This window comes from Aplidium turbinatum, chromosome 10 (genome assembly GCF_918807975.1).
Source record: "Aplidium turbinatum chromosome 10, kaAplTurb1.1, whole genome shotgun sequence".
Lineage (NCBI taxonomy): Eukaryota > Metazoa > Chordata > Ascidiacea > Aplousobranchia > Polyclinidae > Aplidium > Aplidium turbinatum.
Window position 1 is genome coordinate 13,488,753 of NC_137481.1, and position 23,300 is coordinate 13,512,052.

Below are 23,300 nucleotides of genomic sequence, written 5' to 3' on the forward strand. Positions count from 1 at the left end.
ACTCAAGTCAGATCCTGGTAATGCTGCAATTCGCCTAGCATGCCATACTGTTTTTGCAATTATTGAAAGGTTTTGTTATAAAATACTTGGGCGTTTCTCTTAGGAATTTCTCTGCAGTACAGTATTTTTTTTTATTTGTTTGCAGTACACCCAGACTACATCTGTTCATCAAACTTTATTCATTTGTAGAAAGTCCCAGTATATCTTGTATTTGATCACTTAGTGACATGTGTGAAGTTGTTCTCTTTTAGTTGGAGAAATTCTGAAAGAACGTCTGCCATCTCAAAAAGTAAGTTTTTCAAGGCTATGTTCAGAAAATAGTTTTTGCTAGCTGATTTTATATTTCTAAAAACAGCTACTGTACCCACACATATATATATAATATTCTAGTTTTTAAAATGAACTTCATTTCTTGGTAGTTACCGTAGCTGTTTTCAAACATGAAAATTTCTTGTGATGACAAAACTGCAAAAAAAAGATAAGCTATTAATATTTACTAACTTGATATTGTCACGGACAGCATTGTCATATCAGCTTATCGTTTATAACATAAAGTATACATCCCATCAATAAATACAGTCTGTCGAGTGGTTCCCCACAATTAGTTGGCCACTAATGCAGTTTCCATCTTGCATCAAAAAGGAAGAGTAAACTTTTATTTGACCAAACTTTATGGTTTATAAAGGAATGTTCTTTCAAAAGTTTTAAATCTTAAAAGTTCTATAATAGGAGATTTAACATTTGTTACGTAAAAAGTGTAAGTTATTTTACAATCCCATTGTCTTCACTTGGTTGTTTTTATGCTCTTGTCATCCTGTCTAAATTGATGTTTTTAGAAAAAAAGATGATTTCTCCTCAGCGAAATAAGCCGCCTGTCACTCCACAGCTGAGAGTTTCACAACTTCCAGATGAGTTCAATGTGAAACAAAATCAGTTACACTGTAAGTGGTGTGACAAGATTTTGATCTCTCTCAGAAATGACAACTTAAGGGAACATCTTCATTCTAGAATACACCAAGAAAATCGAATAAAAAATGGTGCAGGAATGTCATATGATCCAGGTGAAAACAATATTTTATTTGAAAAGATTTTGAAATTGGGTTTATGTTTGCAAGTATTATAATTTTTAAACGGAGGGTACTTTTTATCAAATAATACTATTGATTTGTGATCCAATGAAGCAATATTGTTTCTGAAAGAATATGTAATGCCTTCAATAGTCAATATCAAGTTGTGTTTGGGTGGCTCAGGTCTCGTAGTCTGAACAAAATTTATGGTTGTATTTTCATGTTTCATGCGTCCTCACGAGGGCGTCAGGTGGTTTACGAGTTGCTCACTAGGGTATCGCTAATTAAGGCACTATTTTAAGTAAAGATTATTTTATTGGGTGCAAGGTGATTGCAACATTTTATTAAAAATAAGATGAAACACTCTTGCAAAAAATAATTGTGTATGTGCAAAAAACAAAAACAGGAGAAAGCAATTTATTGGAGCATATAATGTATTGGCTAGAACAGTTAAAATAATCAGTTGCTTATGTTTTGCTTTACATTTTTTGTATGGAGGAGGTATTTCATAAAGATAAAGTTTTTTGTATTGTTTCAATGTTTCATGCAACTTTTAATCTGGAAAGAATTTCTAACCTACCACATCGTAAAATAAAAAATCTATGACAATAGTTTTGGACAATGGACATATACATTATCTGTTAGATGTGATTGTGACATGCTTATTGCTTTTTAATATTATAAGCCTATTGTGCCTCTCACAGCCACCATGTACCAAATCAGTACAATTTGATATATATAATGCTTAAATTACCTGGCACCTGTGTCCTGTGTGATTGCATCTTAATATCTTTGTAATATTCTTTCAAATGATAATTACTTTTAACTTGGCAGTGTGATATTGTGACAATAATAGAGTGGATTATTACTTAAGCAAACTATGTTTTTTGAAGCTTGAGTTCCATGTTCCTATATTATTTTCAAACAATTACCTTGGTGGCAAGTAATAAATTTGGTAGGCTAAACAGTTTGTGCAGCAAGTTTCATACCTTCTGTTTGTGCAATTACATGACGAGAATTTATGAATCAAAGCAATAGCTCTGTACGATTTACTAACGTTTTTTTTCACCTGTAAATTAGGGTGTTTTTAATTTTCTTAGATCGTAAGTTTGATTTGTACAGGGCACCAGGTTGTTACAATTGGTAAGAAAACAATGTCTTTCAAATTTCAAGAAATTATTTCAACATTTACAACTTGCGCAAGGAGGTTGAAAAATTCGCAAAATTAATAAAACAAGCAACTTTACAACACGCAACCAAATAACCAGCTTTATTCAGTAATTTTAATATGCATGCATGCATTTCAGGCACGTTTATAGGATAACAAAGCAAATATAGCAACAAAGCAACTATTCCTCTAACAACCTTTACACTGTGTTTCACCCATAACTGAGATGATCAGAAGCAGTGGCGTATTTAGAAAGCTTATTAGGGGGGGGGGGGCAATACATTGTGTCAGTCAGCCGTGTAGCGGTCCAGAATCGCCAAAAATACCGTCATATGATATTTGAACGGCCCCATACTTTAAATCAAGAGCAATTCTGCAGAAGTAAGTTACTGTTCCAATCAATGAACCAACAAGAGATATCAAACACTTTAGAACATAAACAATAATGGAACACACCGGCGCCGACTTACGGGGTGGCAGCCAACCCGTTTAGGTTACATTACTTACTGCAAATAAATGTAATTTGAACGGACGTTTAAATCTTGTTTTGATCATTGGTTTTCGCTTCAAGTCAACGTAAAGCAAGAGGTGAACCACTGAACCAATACAGTATTGCGAAGAAAATGATTGTTTTTGTCACAAGCATGATACTTGCATAACATCAAGCAAGCTACGTGAAGATTACGCAACACGTGGCTACGAGTTTTTTCCTTGTTGTTGTTGCGATCGTTTTATTTGTTACTTGTCATAAGTCATTGTTACATTTGTTAGGTTTACAATGGGATTTATTTATCAATAAAATACGATCTTTCCATTGCCTTCCTGAAAAATCTTTTTTTGAAAAATCTTAAACTGCTCATAATATCGCTATAAATTATGACAGTTATAAAATACTTGGAAATAAAATTATCTCCATGATTGATAGCTCCACCCCCCAAATGAATATCTATTTTCAAATTTCATTAAAAAAACTGCAATTTTCGAAACTTTTTGAGTTTTATTTAAAAAGTGCACTTAGTAAAGTAGCAGTTTTAACGTTCTGCAAATTTACACGTTTACATGATTCTATTCAAGGAAAGCTACACCCCCTGCCAATTGTCAATAATAAAAGCAACCTTTTTCAATTACTCAAGATTTTGCATTTTGAATTATTTTCCGATTTGAATTGGAGTGTACTGTCATCTACTTCATGCTTTAATTTCTACTTTGTTATCTACTAATCTACTTCATGCAGTAATATTGCGTGTCAAACTGTGAGGCGGGAATTTATTGGTGTGACATAGGAGTTGCTTGTTACATCATAGAAAAAATGACGAAAAGTTGTCCAGTAAAAGTTTTCGCCGACATTCCAGTTTTATTCAACTTAAAGATGCCACCGAAAAAGCGTTCAAATTTGCAGCCCGCCATTGAGTCATTTTTTGTTACGTCTGGTCAGGATTTCAGCCAGCATGAAAGTGACCAAACGCCTGAACAAAACGAAAGTGTGCCATTGCCAAAAGGCGTTAGCACGATCAGTGAGGTGGAAGATTATCGTTACCTTCCACCACCTGCGAGGCGGAGCGATCGTTTAGTGCACTCAGGCGCATAAAAACCTACTTGCGATCTACCATGACGCAACAGCGATTGAACTACGTCCTAATTTTAAATGTTTATCAAGCTGAAGCTTCATGGTTACAACTTGACCAGTTGATTAACAGTTGGATTTACAGAGCTGCTGTTCGCAAAAATATTTTTGCCAAATGTTGAGTGTCAGAGCAGCAACGTAACAATAAAATTCACGACATACCTCCTGTGCTTTGTTTTAAAGTTGCTCTGTAAATTATCGAGCTACAAATCAGGTGTGAAAAGACAATTGCATCTACGAAACACGCTTGGTAAAAATCAAACAAAAACATGCAGTTTGAAAGTTTTTAGGTTGCCATATTGTGCTATCCGCCACCCCGTGCAAAAATAAAAGTCGGCGCCTATGATGGAACATAAACAATAAGTTAGTCCTTCCGACCTCGAATACTTTTGAATATTCTCGACGATTTGCAATGACAGCCATCGCATTAAACTTAGAGTTTGCGCTTAGCAAATATGTCAATGACTGCATCATACTCGAGTCCTTGTTTAAATACATCTGAGCTAGACCATCCAAACATGGCTTTTAATTTTTTTTGGCTACGGGAAATTTTCTTCGATGATGCTCCACTACCTGCAGAACGTACTGTTTCTGCTCTTCATCTCTGATCAATGTCGAATGGAACTCTGTCATAAGCGCCACTCCTCGTTCTGCCAAATCGTTTGTCACCCTCAGGGCAGAAACTGTTTCCTTGGCACTTTGGTACGCCTCATTTTCAGCCCAGTATTTAAGATCAAGGGTTAGGAAGCTTTTGTCTAGACCAAGTATTGTGAATAATCGTTCAGTTGCAGTAGTGCAGATATCAGACAGTTTTCCAGGCCTCGAAATTCACGGCGGACACGGCGGACATGTCCGCCGTCACAGCATGTGATGTCCGCGGGAAGTACCCTCTAGATCGGTCATATTTGTCCGCCGAGAAATATCGCAGAAACTGGCGATACAAATCGTCATTGCATAGCACGAACAACTGTTGCAAGAATATAATTTGCGCTGGGAATGCGAAATTATCGCATTCCAAGCGCGCATCTAGACAAAGTTAATACTGTATCTCTTATCTTCCATTCAAGCAGAAAAACTTTCGAATTTTACGTTGCTTCAACGATTGATGACATTGAATCAGCGTAACAGAGGTGAATTCTTAGCTAAGAATTGATGGGAGTACCGGTACTTCTACACTAATCACGCGCAACTTAGTTCAAGTCTTATGTCACAATGTCTCGCTTTGATCTCCGAGTAATATTGATAAGGCAAGGTTGGTTACAAAGTTAGATTATAAGAGTATAGCCTACTACAGCAAGATGCCGCAAAACTTAAGTTTTGGTATTACAGTAAGAAAGAAGAGGCCCAGGGAAATTTCTGAAAGTGAGAATGAGGGCGATGAACCTACTACTAGGAATTTTAGTGGTGATAGACGCATATATTAAAGGAACAACGAATGTAAAGATTAGCTCTGTCAAAGATCACAACACATCGTTTACCCCAAGCCATCAATTTCCGGTCATCAAGGCCATCGACAATATGAGTGACAAAAAAAAATCAAATTAAGAGATTGTTTGAAATCGCATATTTTATCGCTAAAGAAGAGTTCGCATTTACGCTTTTCCCTCAACTAGCCGGTCTGGAGAAAAGACACGGAATAGATCTCGGTATCACGTATCTTAACGACAAGCAGTGATCTCGTAGAGATTGGCGCACGTCTTTGAAGATCGATGTTATTGAAGCTCTAATCATGCGCATATGCTTGGATGGCCTTGGCTGCGCTGATTATAACTCCGAGCCTGCCGTGGTCTTGTGGAATACTGATAATATTTTGGAGAGGCGACCGCATCACGGAGAGGGGAAAAAATAATTGTGCTTTTTCTAATGTTTTGTTTATTCTTTTCGTCACTTTCGCTCACATGACACGCAAAAATAAACCTAAAGAAAAAAGCCTAGTGAAACTTTGCACATCAGAAAATAGTAGCGTTACGCGTTAGTGTAGAAGTTTTCCGACTCGTGCCCAGAACATTGTGACGCAAGAAGCCACACGACCTCGTTCGGTGGAAGTTAATCAGTTATGCGGCGGATTATTTTTTTATTATTTATTTGCATCAGACACAAAAAGTCCATAGAATTTAAATTTTCAACAATCATCATATTATCATCATCATCATATTTAGTAGCTACACGGCGTCAAGCGCACGTCGTTGGTCCGATGAAAGCTTTTCAGAGTGACCTCGCTGAAATTTTAAAAAGCCTAAACCGTAGCTATGGTTCTCAAATGGCGAAGACTTATCAAGATAAAGGGATTAAGTATGACGATCGACGTTAAAACTGGTGTGTCCGCCGTAAGACTTAATTTGTCCGCCGAGATAGCTGCTCAGACCGGACACGTTTGTCCGCCGTCAACAAAAACGAATTTCGAGGCCTGGTTTTCTCTCAGCAATATCGGTAGGTACCACGGCCCGGTTTGGCGAATCTTCGGATCCATGACTGTTTGCCATACTGCGAACCATTTCCCTCTTATCAATGTCGGTGACTCTGCTTTCGAACAGTGCAAAGGCAATGAGACCTTACGACAAGTACCACAGGTGTCTGGAGTAAGCCTTGAAGGCTAATTGAGATACTTCTCCATCAGCATACGTTGTTAAGTTCTTCATAAAATTCAGGTCGTTGAGAGGTGCCTGTATGGCTGAATCACAGCTGTACCAGTGGCCTATTTAAACACTCACAATAAATAGGCACATGCGTAGCAATTGACTGGACGTTTTGGGCTGCGTCTGTCTTCGGCCAGTGGTACGAAGGTCCAGTTGGAATTGCTTCCTGAACAGCCATATTTTAAGGGAATATATCGCTCGTGCCATCCATCTGGCTCGATGAAGTGCACCAGGGTAACGGAATTTGACACCTCTCTTCGGCACTCCTGCGAGAAATATGATACTGAGTTCTAATAATTCAGCGTAATCGTCCCGAGGATGATTGAGATCCAGCTTGTCGGCCGCTCACTTCAGGATTTCTGCGCAGACAGGTTGTAAGAGAGAGAGAGAAGTTCATTTATTTGCATCAACAGCACATGTGGAAAAAACAATACAAGATTACAATGTGAACTAGGTTGTTTTAATGTTTGGTGACGATGATGGGAGTGGCAGAAGGACCGAACTGGTCATCAAGTCTGCCACACCCGTGTGGTGCCATAGCTTATTTGACATGGAACGGTGTCGGAGTTGAACGCAAATATATATTGTATGCATTACAAAATGAAAAACAATACACACACGAAATTTAACAGTACAATATAAAACAGGAATACAAGAAGCGATGCAGAAATACAAAATGGCATAGGCTATACATAGCCTACAACACAGCATAGGCTACTGGTAAGGAAAAAGCGAATATACAGTAATTAGCGAGATACGGTGAGAATAAGTAAAAACAGTTTGATGGCACTATATCAGTTACTTAATTTATACCCAGACATTAAGTGCAGTTTTAATTTTTTAGAAAACATACTAATTGTTTGAATTTTTCTTAGCTGTTCCGGTAATTTGTTCCAAGTGTTTGTTCCAAGAAACTTAATTGAGCGTTGACCAAGCTTTGTATGCATTCTTGGTTTAAAAAGTATATCTTTCTTAGCACCTCTGGTATTATAGTTATGAGTTTCATTACAAGGACGAAAGTACTCAGAAAAAATTGCTGGTAGATGTCCTTTATTGCTTTTATAAACAAACTTACATACTTCTATTAAAAACATGTCTTCGACTTGTAGCAAGTTGCTTTTATTGAACAGAGATTTGGTGGGAATTCTGTCCTTAATCTTGGTGAAGTTTAAACAGCGAATTATGCGATTGTGTACCAGATTTAAAGGATACAGCTCCGTTTTAGAAGCACGACCCCAACAGATGATACCATACATTAGGTGGGAGTGAACTAGAGCATAGTAAACTGCTTTTAATGTCTGGGATACTGGGATGTAACTGATCAGAAACAGCAGGATCGTCCAGAGATGTGCTGAAGTTTGCTTGATCTATATTTGGCCAGAAGTTGCGGAACTGAGCGAATAAGTCGATAACTGGGGACTTAGAAACAGCATCTACCAGAGAGAAAACTTTTTCAAAGACAATCTCCGACATGTGATGTCGACAGGCTAAATTCAACAGTTGTTTCTTGAGAGAAGCTTCGATCAAAACACAGACTCCGTTCTGCCAGCCAGTGTTGACATTGGTTGTGTCGAAACACATTGCACGTACAAGATCCGCTATGCCCCAACTATATATTTCGGAGACCACTGCTTCAGCTTCGACGATTGATTTTCGCGATTCTAGTTTTGGTACAGCCAGAAGTTTGGTAACGTCTTTGCCAGACACTAAAATTGGCAAACGGTCTACTTTGATGTGATTGTATTGCTCATAATCACCCATGATCTTCCCATCCCAATGTATGGTCAGTGGGGTGCAAGGGTCAAAAGCCTCCCTAATTTCGTCCGACAGCTTTTGGCATTAGATCTGGCGAGCTTTGTGAATTGAACTTGGGCTAATCATCAGATCACCGGTTGGATGAAGCAATTGCTTGGACGCCGCCAGTGCATTTAAAATATGAACGGCCTTCCTTGAGGTAGTATTGGTCCTGTCCAATGCTGCTGCTATCTCGGGGGTTACTACAGCAATTTTACCTCGTCGGAATTTCAGCAGACAGCTTGCACCACTGGACCCAGGCTGTTCGGAGCACGTCGATCCACCAGCTGATGGATGACGCCCATCTTCAGACTTGTCGAGATTATCTTCTTGCTGAGTATCCATTTCTGAATCACTGGATTCCAGTATGGTTAAATTAGTAGATTCGGCAACACGAACTGCTTCCGCCACAACTCGCTCTCTCTCCTTTAATGCTCCATTCCTCACTCGCTCGTCTCTTCTGCATAGAACCATATCGCCAACCATGGAACCTAGGCACCCCTCTTCTCTCTGGGCAAGAAGGAACTGGCGATCTTCTTCTATGTTGATCATTTCCAAAGCATTGCTGTGTGCTATATCGAATAGGTGATCCTTGTCTGTCCGTTTGACTAACTCAAGCGCACTCTTACGATTGATGGATTTTTTTCAAGTTTTGCCATTCCTGGTGTATTATAATTTTTTTACCTGATTAATCACATGGTTTTGATGGCGTGTTGGAATTCGTGCTCGACTCCAAATAGGCAAAAGCAAAGATACTGTGTTCTTGACACTACTTTTCAAATCAAAACATTTTTTACAATGAAAATCAAACAAAACTTGAAGCACTTCTCCCCTCGATGATAATTTTACAGCGCTGAAATGACCTGAACTGCTACCTACCAGCCAAATTTTATCTTTAGACCTTCTCACAGCCATTGTACAACCGCAAATTGTTAGTAAACTGAAATAAATGCAACAGCACAACAGACTTGACAGTGTAATTTTTGTAGTTTTACGAGGTGTTGCAATTGTGACGTAACAATGCTTTATTTGTTCTGTGAAGTGACGTAGCTACAAGTACTGGTAATTGCTTATATTCCGCTGCTAGATTATAGGCTAAACAACCTAAACTTTAGCTTCCTTGCGCAAGTAGTTAATGTCGACGGATTTCAACAAAAATTTGCCAAAAGGATTTTTTTACTGAAAGGAAATGAACACCACCCTGTACATTAATATTAACAATGGTTAGAATTTTGCGTATTGCGCTAAAAACACCCTACTGTAGATGTGGTTTGGGATTTAGAAATCTTATGTCATAAAATGGTCTATGATGCAACTGATTTCGTCTACCATTAACTGATTTCGTCTACCACTATTAAAAATGTTTGTTTTTTATCTGCAATTTGCATTGTATGCAGACGATGCTCATATGAAACGAAGAAGAGCATTGCAGAGAAAAGCAATAGCCAGAAGAAAGGAAGCCATGAAAAAGAAGAAACTTTCAACTACTCATCAATCGCATCCATCTGCTCAAGACAGCAGTGAACCTAACAGTAGCGGTGAAAACAGCTCTGGTGAACAACTTTCGCAACTGTTCGAAGAAACTGACAGCGAAGACACCGGCAGCTTTGAAGTATGTGCTCACACGTAAATACTTTTCTTGTAGAAGATTTTTCATGCAGGTAGCCTATATCTTCTTTCATAAAAGCTAAGATCGTTGCAGTTATCGTTTCTTCGTTTGCAAAGTTGGTTGCCTATCCAGCTGAAAAATTGGACGGACGTAACGTGTTTGGGTTCTGGTTGCACTCACCGCTTGACTAATCAACTGATGTTGATTGAGGTTACCCGTACAACATTTTTACAACCGCAGCTTCCTGTGTTATATGATAACCTTTTGTAAATATTGGCAAAAATTTATTTATTTTTTCCTTTTTAATGCAATTAGTTCGTCGATTTATGCCACCAAAATATTTTATGTGAAAATAATGCTGAAATTCAAAATTGTAATGTTGACACTGCACCAGCCATGCCGTTGTAGTTACGTGTTTATTTGTTTGCAGGGGTTTGAAGATGATTTTAAACACCTGGATTCCACAAGTTCCCCGCCTAAAGTATCTTATTCTATATCAATATTTCTTAGACTAAAAGTTGTTGAACAAAACCAATATCGAAATTCCGTTGAAAAATAAGTGCTATAGTTATCTATTTTTGGAACTTGTGAACATAATATGCAGTCATTAGTCATTAATATGTTGCACTTGCTAAAAGTCTTTATAATGCATTTTTCTCGTAAATATACAGTTAGTTTGTTTTGGTTTGTTCAACTTTTATAGTATGCTGTGGTGTGATGGCTGAATTTCTTTTTTAAAAAGCTATTTGTAAATATCGGCATTGTTCTTAAATAGGAAATTGATGCAACCTAGGTTTTCATACTACTAAAAAAAAACTTTTAACAGAGACGCGGTCGGCCTTTGAAGCGCCCTGCTCGTTTATCTGATGCTTTTGACTCTTCCACTCCAAAGCCAAAACAACCACGACAAACCCACGCCGTTTCCCAAAAAAAGAAGTAAACTTTTACACATCTTGAAAATATCAGTATAAAGACAGTTTGTAAATGTTGATGCCTTCAAAGACAAATTTGATGCTCTTGCGGCATTTCGACTTGATTTTTTAGGTTCATTGCTAAAGTGCATTCTATATTTTACTAAGTCGAACCTTCAGAGTCTGGGTTAGAATACTGATGCTAAGTCAATTATTTTTGCTTGTAAACGAGGTCCTTGTATCACATTTGCTTTAAATCGTGTCTTTTTGTGTAGAAAGTTTTTTTATAGTCGGTGTTTATTGTCGCCTTTCTTCACTTGATACTTATTCAGTATAAGCTTGCCAGAACATTACGCGTTCAACGTTAATTGCTGCTTCACACGTTCAACGTTAATTGCTTAGATCAGTGGTTCTTAACCCTTTGCCTTGTCGGCACCACCTTGAAATTACCAACCAGTTCTCGCACCCCCTCCTAAGATTGGCTGAAAAGTAATAGTTGCCTACAGTTCGAAATTTTTGTTAAAACCTGGTAAAACAACTTTGCTTCTTACGTCATATTACTACAAACCTTGACAATTCAGCATCCCCCCACCACCTAGGCACAGGTCTCGTACCCCTTAGTGGTGCGTGCACCCCTAGTTAAGAACCCCTGGCTTAGATGATCTGTTTTATCACCATTATCATTTGCAGGCCTAAGGGCAGAGTTACCACTGTGGATGTGACACTGTATTAGTGCTATTATTATTGTATACTAGCTTATAAAATTTAAATTTTTTGCGCCTGAATCTATGAGTAGCAATGCATTTTTGATGTATTTTTGCAACGAATTTTTTTTTTGTGTATTCCATATACACGTATGCTTGTCCAAACATACATAACACAAAGTAGGGCAGTAAATTTTTTTTTACAAATAAAAAAAAAATAGCACAGCACATTTTCGTTTACTTGAAGAGTATTTGTTGTTTAGAAATAGAAATTCCCGCGATGGTTTATCTTCGTCTATTCCTTTGCGAGCGATGCCTTTGAAGAAGCAGGTAAATCTTGTAATTACGATCATCAGCTGCTGTTATTACTTGGTTTTGAAAGTTGCTCCAATGTTAGTGTGCAATTTTTTTAAATTTATCTGTGAAGTCTCAAAAGTTGACCTGCTCTTTGTTTATGATTAATTAGATAAGCTACAATGCACGAACTTCTTTTCCCCCCACAACAGCAACAGCTAGAAAAGGTAAGGTTTCTAAAGAGCATTTTATCAATACTTGATATTTTCAATATGCTGTTGACGCCTATTAAGCATTTCTGTCGTTTTCTGCGTTATTGCGGTTTGAGCATTTAACAACTATGTTCCGATCTTTTTGTGCTGCGCGATATGTCCTCAAAGCCACTGGTGCGAAGTACAAATATTATTAACTCAGCTGTCAATGCGATGGCAGTAGAATTCATTGGCATGGCTGTTTTCTGAATCCTTGGACGAATGATTGTTTGTTGTTTTATTTCCATGGCCTTGCAGCGGTAACACTCAGCTTTTATCGTTTCAGGAAAATTAAAGATAAAAATTTCTCGTCAGCCGAAACCACGTAGGAAATCGCTTCAAGTAGAATCGAGTGAAGGGGAAGATAGTGGTTTTTCAGTGAGTGCCGCCATGCACTGTTCCATTTCCACTGTAGTGTTGAAACAAAATTTTTAAGCAATCTTATACAACATAAAGTGTGATATAATAAATAGATTTATTATATACAAAAAAACGTTGTTTGGCTGAATGACTTGTTTTTTATATATAGTTGATTTTTTAATAGAATGTTACATCACAAAACTTTGTTCTACGTTTTCACAGAACGACCGTCGTGTGACGTCGTACAAAGGGACTGGCCGTGGTTTAAAGATGAAGTTCGTCATCAATAAGCCGTCTCGTCAAGCTGGCAACGACACCTCGCCTCCTAAGGTTGGTGAATGATGACAGTCAAACTGCGCTGTTGAAGCAGTAAAGCACTTACTTAAACAGAAAGCTTCAGTTGCGAATTGATCAATGTGTTCTCCGCCTGACATGTACTTGCAAAGGTCACAGACAGCAAATCCGTCATTTTTACATATATTCAACGTCTGCAGACGTCGAATCAATGTAAAAGTGGACAGGTTTTGCTGTCTGGGGTACAATCTTACAAGAGTAAATGCGGAGATTTTACAGGCAAACGATTTATTTTTTACCGTTTGGTAGCGCTGGCTAGACTTCACTCTGAGTATCGCTGTGTTGTTGCAGAGTAAAAAGAAATCGAAGAAGCGGAGGTCTGGTTCCACTCATGGTAAGCGAAGCTCGTCACTGCGTCTGTTATGTTTGATGCTCTATCTCAGAGTTTCCCAAACTGTGGTCCGCGGACCGTTGGTGGTCTGCAACGACTGCGCAGGTGGTCCGTGGAGATATGAAACTAAAGAAACTAAAAAATCACACATATACGTTGTACAGTACTTACCCTTTCAAAGATAATTGCCGCAGTTCTTTACAACTTAAATGATTTCGAAAGCTTTTGCTATCTAGTATCGTAAATCTTACTTGTTGCACCTTAGTTGCAGTTAAAAAGTTGTTTACGAAAAATTAGTGGTCCGTGGCCCAACAATTTTCACAAATAGTGGTCCGTGGCCCAAAAGAGTGTGGGAAACCCTGCTCTATCTAACGCAAATTTAAATCTATGAATGTTCTTACAGACTCATCCCGTGAAGAGCATGAACTGCCGTGCAGCTACATGTCACCCGAGGTATGCTAACACTTACTTGCTTAATTCACAATAGTGGCACGTAGACAGCCCAACGCTGTCTACCTTTTTTTCAACACAAGTGATCACAAAGCAACCTAAATTACAAGATCCCAACAGAGCCTTAACAGACCTTCCAGCTGCATCGGAGGTCTGTTAAGGTTGAGGCAAATATGGACGATGGCTCTCTCTGTCCAGACGTCAAAGGGGAGCAACAACAATATTCTAATTGGCTTAGCTGCTGACATTGCCGAGTTGACGCGAACGTTATAGACTATTTCTAAAAACTTTAAACAGTTTCTTTTGTTAGACTTTCCATTCAATGCTGTGAACTTATTAGTTTTGTATCTTCGGGATTGTCTATGTTGAAATTTTTATTTGAAATCTAGTTTTGTCGTAGATTGGTTATCGAATAACAATGTTTTGCCTTAAACATCGAAGGTAAGTTCACCCGTTGAGGGAATCACTCAGGACTATCATGGGAATGACGTCACTTTCGAAGGAATACAAGATATGGTGAAAGAAGAAGTTGCTCAGGATATTGAAGTGGTAGAAGAAGAAATTGTGGGCGTTGATGAAGGAGAAGTCGTGTCCTGGGATGCAGTTATCGGAGACAATCTTCTTGAGGACTTACCTCCTCCTTCTCCTCCAGCCCCACCTTCACCAGGTGTCAGAAAGAATATATTTTCCTTTGTGATTAGCTTGCTGACTGCCGCATGGGAATTTTTGAATACATTTTTGCTAACATAACAGACCTTGGTCTCTGTTACTGACCCAATTAATTGTTGGGTTAGTTAAGTAAAATTGCTGATACGTTTCGTTTACTCTCGAAATTTTGCCTGGAATCATAGCAACTTATGCAGGGGCACAAAACTTAACTAATGAGTGATCTCCTGGTTGCCATGGTCAACGCTGATTACAGTTTTTGCTTATTTAGAAATAACTGTGCATGCCTAGATAGTAAATCAATCGTTTTTTACATTGATGCTACGTCTGCAGACGTTGAATGAATGAATGTAAAAAACGGTTGCTTTTCTGTCTGGGTATAGATAAGACAACTCGTTTTTGGATCTTATCTGTGCACAGCTTTGACAAAACGTGTTTTTTTACTCTTAAAGTGACCAAAAGAAATCATTTTCTTAGAACTTTCATCGGAACAAACACTCGCCATCAAAGCAAACTACGCACGTGAAATGGCCAAAGCAGTCAATTCAGCGCAGTTTAAGAAGAAGAGATTGGTGGCAAAAAAACAAGAATTACCTAAAGTAGAAGATAAAGAGAAAGAAAAAGCTGACAAAGTAAATTTGTATCTTAAACTTTTCACGTACACTTTGTTCTCCCTAATCCATAAAACTTTGTAAATCAATTCTTATCCTAATACTGTCAGTGGCGTACGCAAAGGGAATGTTTTGGGAGTTAAAGGCATACTAAAGGAAATTTCAAACCGGAATTAAGCATTAAAATGAGTAAATGAACATTCAAGAATACATTTCAAAAACAATTACCGAAAAAAAATTGTTTTCAATGGCGCTGGCAAGGCCCAAAGCCCAGTGTTTCATTTATTTTCATTTTTTTTCAAAATGACCAAAACGTGCAAACACTGCTCGAGAATACGTCATAAAAGCCAGCAATAACAAAAGCCACGTTACCACATCTGATGTTTTGAGCAAACTGTCTGCTGTTTTGATGTTAAAATGTGCTGTTTTGATGTACATACATACATAGTAAGGCGATTCGAAAATCAAATTTCAAAATTTAACCTATTGCTCATGGATTGTAGCAATATGTAGAGCATTCCTGTAAAATATTTTGTAATAAAACGCTCTAACTTTAAACATTGAAGCGTTTAAAGATTAGGTATTTACAACTTTTGATAAGGCGATTCACCAAACTTGAATGCGTAGCGCCTGAATCACGTGATCTAAATAGCGCTCTGTGATTGCGCAGTTCCATGGAAACGTTGTCTGTGACGACACAATGAGTGATTTAACGATTGGGAGTAAGCTCTAGAAAATCAGACAAGAAGCAGTTTTCAGCTGAAATGTTTGCTACAGTGCAATTCTAGGTTGGTGAATAACATTAAGGCTACTATATGTGTTTAAAACTTATATAGTTGTTATGTAGCCTAGCTTTTCCGAGAAACTCGAAGCGGTTGTCATTCGAGAATATTAGGGTTTTTGCAGGTGATTGCTTTGACGTTTGATGTAGCCTAATTTCTGCTCGGTGCTAAAACATTCCTGAATCACGATGACAAATTGTATAAAATGTAGAGTTTGTTACAGATTAATGAAGTACAAGGCCTAGGAATTTCAATATTTGAAATTAAATCAGTGTTAGAAAAAGTTCTGTTGAGTTCTAGTCTACTTCACAGCTTGTATGTAGGCTACTGTAGTCATAAGATCACAAAACTATAACGGTACCATACTCTTCAACTATCTTTTCAGTTAATAACGCTTAAATAATTGTGCTTCCTTTTGATGGAAGTGCTTCCTTTAAAGGGTCGATCGGAAAAATTCTACCGCATGTTGAAGACCTTGAATGGGATGAAAAATTTCTGCCAATTGCAGGCCCAAAATTACAAGTACCACCTGAGATTATCTCTGATCTTTCCACAGATCAAAGATATCTTCTTCTTTCTGTGACATCAATTCAAGGTGGAAAAATTTTAGACAGCTTGAAGCATTTGAAGCCCGGTCCAATTTCTCATTCACGATGGCTTACACTCGCATGTCGATTATGTCGGCTTTACATGTCAAAGCATGCTCTGCAGGGGGCGATTGTTGATGCTCTCCAGAAGTTGGTAGCATTTATTGCCACTAATTATGCTCCACTGTGGTTTGAGATAAAAAGCAAGCCATACATTCACCATGCCCCATTTCATGTTCTCCGTCAGGTCCAGCTGCTACATCTTCTTCCTGCGGATACTTGGGAAGTTATTGCTCCTTATATAAAGTCGTGGCATGCTCACAGTGAGAGCCTCCTTCTAGCGATGGTAAGCACTGACGACCCTGCTGTTCGATCTTTTGCTGTGAGAATTTTGGAAGATATTCGTAAGGGCAACAACACTGGTGATGTTTCCATCCGCACATTCATACCTCCAAAATTAAACTGGAATGCCGACTCACTGTGCTCGTTAATAATTGGGAGGATACCACACCTACAGAGTCCGTATTAACTTCTCACTTGACCTTGAACGAATTAAAGAATACGAAGTTTGAATGCGCACATTTCCCTTGTCATACTCAGGCTGTGGAGCGCCTTATCTGGGAAGTGACCAACGCCTGCGGAAGTGTGGCTGGCTACCAACGACGGGATGGCTTTATTCGAGCTAGACTAGCTTCAAGGAGAGTCACTCCAAAAGCAAATACAAAATCCGACTTTGTTGCTATGACCACGATTTAATATTTGCTAGTGAGCACGGTTATATCGTTCTGATTGCTTTTTCTGTTGATGTGGTTCAATATTGCAATTTTCTTGTCACATATTTTATAGGTAAACGTTAAAGTCGTGCATTTCCATGTGATTTTTAATTTGTAGTTGTTACTATGTCCATAAATTATGCATGAGGTTGTTGTATGTTAGTGTTTACTGCAGTCCTACAACAAAGCAGATGATTGACGATTTAAGACGATCGAGATTATACTCTTGATATAGAGTTGAATATTGAATAAGCCACATTTGTTGCTGACTGAACAACAGCAGGGTTGCCAGAGTGATCGTGAAAGATTGCGCAGAAGACGCTGAACCTGCTTTTGAAGAAAAAGTAGCCATTACACTGGTTCTTATTGCAATTTAGCTCTTTAGGGTTTTTAAATTTTTCTGTTTTTACAATTTTGCACAGTTAAATTCTTAGAACAATTAGTTTCTGGCAACTTTGTCCTTGTTACAATCGCCTGATCATAAAATCGCCTCAATGTTTAAAGTTATGCAAAACACAAAAAAATTTGCTTTGAATTAGTGTTAGGAAAGGTTAAAGGTTGCTTGATTGATAGGTTAAATTTTAATTTTTCATAATTTTTGAAATTTCGAATCGCCTTAATACATAGCCTACAGTGAAATCGCCCGCAGTAACAATTATTGCGTGATCGGTTGATTGCTAGCCTTTGTGACGTAGACTGTACAGTCGCACGCTTCGTTGCTCAGGCTCAATTTCGTTTTCAAAGGTCTGACAAAAGCACGCGCACAATGGTGGTCAGACCGCAATGGGGCAAAATTTTATTGAAAATCGTTTTATGGTAGCATGTTAAACACAAAGAACGTGGAAAATCGCCAAGTCAGGTTTTTCCTTTAGTACCCCTTTAAGCCCCCCATTGAACTTGATATTTCAATTTTATTGTTTATCATGGCTTTATTTAATGCGTTTCTTCTATTTTTCTTCACAAACGTAACTTATTAGTAGTTTTTATGTAAATTGAGTTAGTGTTTTGTTGTGGTATGCCGTGTCATATCGTATTTTGCTGTGATATTAAAATTAGGCTATAGCCTAAAAATTATATCAGTGACAGAACAAATCAGTGAAAATTTGTGTACCTAGTATCGAAATTTATAAAAAAAAATCTTGCTTTTGTCTAGTACAACTGCTTAAAGCAAAACTATAGTACTATTGCAACTATACTACTAGTATAGTGCAAAACTATTGTAGACCCAGGTTCACCACGTGCTTAAATAACTGGTCTATTTTTGCTGGTGGTAAGCTATTTTTTAGTAGGCAACAGCTTTCACTACTTGTAGGACAGCTCGCTAACACGAGCAATTTCAGTCTAATGTTGAAACGTTTCTAAAGCAAAATTTAGTTGTATTTTGACAGAAAATTCTTTTGGCTTCTTTCACTTTGAAATCGTAGCAATTTGATTTCATTGAGCATGAGAATCGTAGCCTGCAATGCTAAAAATGTCAAGAAAAAATGAACGCGGTTTTGCATAAAATGTTTATTTTAAGACATAGCCTACTGACTGCTTTCACTTAGGCGTGCTTCAAACAAAACACAGCGTATTTCAAAATTTGTTTTGTTTGGTAAATGATGATTAATCACGGTGTACAGAGATTTTTATCATGTTTGACCTACCTTTTTTCTGTAGCAAAGTAAAAGCAAAGCACAACGAACATTTAAAGTACCTCTTTGCTACAAGATGCAATCTTAACGTAGCTTAGGCTACATGAAAAATGTCTTCGTACTCCACAGGAAAGACCGGCCAAATATCGCGTGCAACATTTGTAGACATTGAATTGCATTAATCAATATATTTTTAACAAAAAACGTATTAGTGAAGCTTACTGTGACCATCTTGTAGCCCCAATCATCAACACAATTACAAGCCTATCTTTTGCAGCGGTAGATCCAATTTTCTTCGTACTTCACTGATCACTGTTGACTTTAAGAATGAGGCCTTTTCGAAAAAACATTTATATGTTAGGTAATTATATTAGGTAAAACTTACATAGTTGCACAATGCACCTGCAATACTTTGTTTCAAAGCGATTGCCTGGAATCTCCTGGCGCTTTGACGTGCAGGATCTTACACGCGTGTGGGTTAAAGATTTCATGGCGTTTGCGAGAAACGTGTTTCTTTAAGCTGGTGTCATCATATGTTTCCACTGCATGTGCGTTACAGATGAAACGAAAGATTTCTGGATATAACCTTTGGTCGAGCAAGATGCGACGGCAAGTTGTAACGCAATTTCCTGGCTTGCAGTTTGGCGACATTAGCAAGAAGTTGGGAAGTCTGTGGAAGAAAATCCCCGACAAGGAAAAACAGGTGCAGTAAACATCAGAAATGCTAAAATTAGTACTCTTGACGACAATTAACATTGATTTTTATCAGATAAGTTCGAATAAAAGTAGATAAATGCATTAGGTTAACTTTAAAAGTAGTAGTCTGCTCTTGAAATTGAAGTTATAGTTTTTATCGATACACGTTTTGTTTCAGATGTGGAGAAATCGCGGGGAAAAAGCCCTCATGAGGGTGGAGGAAGTGCAAACGACAAAGCGAAGCAAAGGAAGCAAAATGATTGAAACTGGACCGAAGAAGAAACTTGGTGAGCCAATGAGTCTGGATTTTCATGTCCAAATCATTTTTTAGTTTGAAACTACTCATCAGCACTTTCATCGATGACCAAGAAGCAGTTGCATTGAAGCTTTCTGTAGACTCCCATTACTTAAAAACGATTTTTAGCAAGCTATCTCCTATTGAACGTATTTTCTTAAAGGCAATGTCTTTTTTTAAAAGTTTCTCTCTTATTAAAGGCAATGTCTGATACTCGGTGTTGTTACCTGTGATTTATTTATTGTTTGTTTTCAAAAGTGTCACCGAAACAAACACCGAAACCCCTCCCGCTCCCCGCCTTCCCACCACACAGGACACCCGGGCTGACCATGCAGCGTGAGCTTAACAAGCTACCTCTCCCCACGCTCGAACCGATCGACGCCGCCTCTCATTTCCATTTGCTTGGACAGTCTTTGATCAGCTTAGGTACAATCCCGAATATTTTCTTTCGGTGGCTTGAAACAAGTGAAAATAACTATTTTCTTTTTACATCTCTGTGCATGCTGTAAGAAATGGTTGTTAGCCATTGGCGAAGCTGTCGTGTAAAATTCACAGATAACCTATGGCAAAGTTAACGGTGTTTACAAGTATCTGTTTTCTCGATACTAATGTATTTTTGGACTGCATTTTTTTTTTCAATTCTTAGCCTAACTGGTAGTTTGTCTTAACGAAAACGGTGTCTCCAAGCAATATCTTATGCGCTTTTAACAACCGATTGATACTTAGCGGGTGAAGCGCACGATGTTTTATTCATGATATGCAATGAAATGAAATGCAATTCCTAATGAAATGCCGCCTACATCTCTCATTTTTTCACACTTTCAGGAAACCAAGTACAATCATCTGGGAAGGATTCTTCTCATATGTTGATGCCCGTGTTGCTGGATGGTTTGCTGTGTTCATTTGCGCCGCTGCTCTCACTCATTAATCATGTTCCACAATTGCAGGGATCTGTTCCAGAGGCAACCTTGGTATTTATTCAAGATCCTTTTGAAAAAAGTGCATAGAATAGCTTAGTTAACTTGGCTCACATGCCATTTATATTGCCCCTTACAGAATTCTTTTTGTACTTTGTACAAAAAGAATTAATTTTACTAGACGATGCCGTTGCTTTTGTAATCACATTACCCCTGTTTAGGTGGACACCTTCACCAACATCGCTCACATCATGCCTGGGTTTTAACCACATATCTTCAAGATGCTAATGGAAAGATAGCGCAGAATTATTGTCGTTCGGTTGCTTCACTGACGTTTGTACGGCTCGCCAATGCGCATGTTACAGACGAGTTCCAGTGGCTTGATAGGCATTGTATCTGTCTGGCATGTACATTGTACAGACGTTGGACAATGTTAGTTCAATTTGCAGTCATCGTAATGACGTCATTGCAGCGGATGAACTTTTCTCCCGTAAACACCGTTAGAGCCATTTTAAAGGAAAAGTTGACACAAAAGATACATTGCTGATTTCACACGAATGGAAGTTCTGTGTCTCCCTTTAGCTTAATACACACTGAAGTTGGTGCGGATAAATGAAAGGAATTTAAATTGTAAACCTATCTATGTCTGAGAATTTTATTGTAGTTTTCAACCGTTATTTTGTAGCGTTTTTCTGAGAAATTAAACTTCAATAAAAACTTGATTTAGTACATTATCACGACCAGGGCCGTGTGAACAATATCCCCCCCCCCCCCCCGAAATCCACTAGTTGGGCACTAGGACAAGAAAGCATTAGGTTAGGGCCGCAAACTCTTTCAATATAGGGAAAAGATTCACATCACCTTATCAAAGAGTAAACTACTCTCAGATTTTCTACAAAATAAGAACACTTAATAAGCTAAACCGACATTGCAACCGCTGATCTACGTCGAAAAAAGTTAGAAAGAATCAGAGTTTTAAAGTTTTTAAAATAAATGGACAATGTAAAACTTATTGTCCGAAAAAGTAAAGTCATAAAGGGGGTCATCACGTTAGCCTATACCATTTCAAAAAAAATTAATTCACGATCAGAGAAAGATTTCGATCTATGTCTCGAAAATTTTGATGGCCAAGTGTGGTGTAGCCTTTCAGCAGATTAGAACTTCGAAAATTCATCTGAGCTATCACCGCCTTCACCTACATAGGGTTACCGGTACCATATTTGTTGATGCACAATCCCTGACAAATTTGTCTGTCACGCTGGCGTTTTTTTGCGTGCCAAACACGTTTATTATGGTATTAATTTTGGATACTTTCAAAGCACATTGCTGCGATCGCTTTTTATGAAAAGAGGAAAAATATGAAACAATAGGCTAGCCTACATTAAGCAGGAGGTGAATTTTGCTACACAAAATGTCACTTTTCAGCATAACATTAACTTTTGTGAAAAGGAAAACTGGCACAGTATTATCTTGTAACATGCTCCAAGGAAATTGTGCAGTTTATGAACAATAGCCTACTCTTTGCTTGATCATATTTTTCCGAAGATCTGATGTTTTCAACTAGCTTTTCTATGACTTCAAAAATATGTAGGAATCCCCATTAGACATATCTTTGAAGAGTTAAAATTCTTTTCATTATCACAAAGTTTATTTCTTTTGACCACTCAGCATCAATGAAAAAACCCGCTCAACGTTTGCGTTTTGAGGTGTCAGCAGTGGCGTAGCCAAGGGGGGGTTTGGGGGGTTACAACCCCCCCCCCTTTGGCACGCGTGTGACGTCACGATATTGAGAATGATGCTTTCAGGCTAAAAAAAAATTGCCTAATTTTAAAACAAAATTGCATTAAAAGAGCGAGTTTTGCCAATACCAAACATTAAAACATCTCAGCCAGGAATTAGCAACAAGAAAACACAGAGACTTAGCTTTTTTTCCGAAAAATGCCGTAAGAAAACATGATCTTATCCTTTTGCCATATGCTACCGAACAGCACCATTTTACAGGAATATTTGTACCCACATGTTTGTTGAAAATGCTCTCAGAATGCACTAAATTCAAAGTAATTTTTCAAAATTTTCTGGGGGAGGCCCCCCAGACCCCCCGCCGTTGGGTGGTCAAAACCCCCCCTTTCAAAATTCTTGACTACGCTACTGGGTGTCAGTAGCACATTTTAACATTTCTCCCTGAGGCAGATTTAAACACTGAATTCCCTGACATGTCAGGGAAAATACTGACGTATGACAACTCAAGAGTAGGCACATTTCACTTTATAGCCCATCATCTCCAATAACACTGAAAATATCAATTTAATTGTAGGCTATTTGTGAGAGCAGTGATTATTTCAGAATATTAGCCTACATTGTTTTCAATAACATGATGATTGATGCGTTCTACTGGTGCAAATTAAGCTAAACTATCACCAGATGTATAAAGTGACAATCTGCTTATATTCCGACGTTTTGTCAATCAGACACGACTGACTTCTTCAGGGGGCTAAACCAGGTAGTGACTACGGTACCTGTCTAGCACGGAAAATACAGGACCATGTTGCTAAAATCAACTAAACATAAAAAAAATGAAATTCAACTTCTAACTTGATTAGACAAAACATTATCGCGAGCAAAACTTATAAACCAGAAGAGAGGGGTTTAAATGCTAACCATCAACAAGAAACTTAAATAACAGCAGAGAAGAAAGTGAACAGTAGACTGAGCAGTGAGCATTGAATCGAATTGTGTACGTAGGCTACGCACTACCGCAGTTTACAATCAGCTTGAAACCAATTTAA

General features: G+C 38.1%; 1 protein-coding gene across 1 annotated transcript; it reads left to right on the forward strand.

The window, feature by feature from the left end:
• The first annotated feature begins 193 nt into the window (after nucleotides 1-193).
• LOC145778515 (uncharacterized) lies at nucleotides 194-21,236 on the forward strand. The gene is made up of 18 exons (XM_082590010.1): nucleotides 194-289; nucleotides 837-1,061; nucleotides 9,687-9,901; nucleotides 10,329-10,379; nucleotides 10,725-10,834; nucleotides 11,777-11,843; nucleotides 11,980-12,034; nucleotides 12,345-12,436; nucleotides 12,641-12,748; nucleotides 13,064-13,106; nucleotides 13,507-13,556; nucleotides 13,995-14,220; nucleotides 14,697-14,851; nucleotides 19,166-19,309; nucleotides 19,481-19,589; nucleotides 19,856-20,023; nucleotides 20,423-20,568; nucleotides 20,736-21,236. Exons 2-18 carry the CDS (start codon nucleotides 845-847, stop codon nucleotides 20,778-20,780), a joined length of 2,001 nt encoding a protein of 666 aa, XP_082446136.1. The 5' UTR covers nucleotides 194-289; nucleotides 837-844; the 3' UTR covers nucleotides 20,781-21,236.
• Nucleotides 21,237-23,300: the final 2,064 nt, after the last annotated feature.

Coding starts and splice junctions, on each gene's coding strand:
- LOC145778515 (XM_082590010.1), top strand. CDS start 845: ATGATTTCTCCTCAGCGAAATAAGCCGCCTGTCACTCCACAGCTGAGA. Junction 14,221..14,696: donor TCCAGCCCCACCTTCACCAG/GTGTCAGAAAGA, acceptor TCATTTTCTTAG/AACTTTCATCGGAACAAACA. Junction 20,024..20,422: donor ACAGTCTTTGATCAGCTTAG/GTACAATCCCGA, acceptor TCACACTTTCAG/GAAACCAAGTACAATCATCT.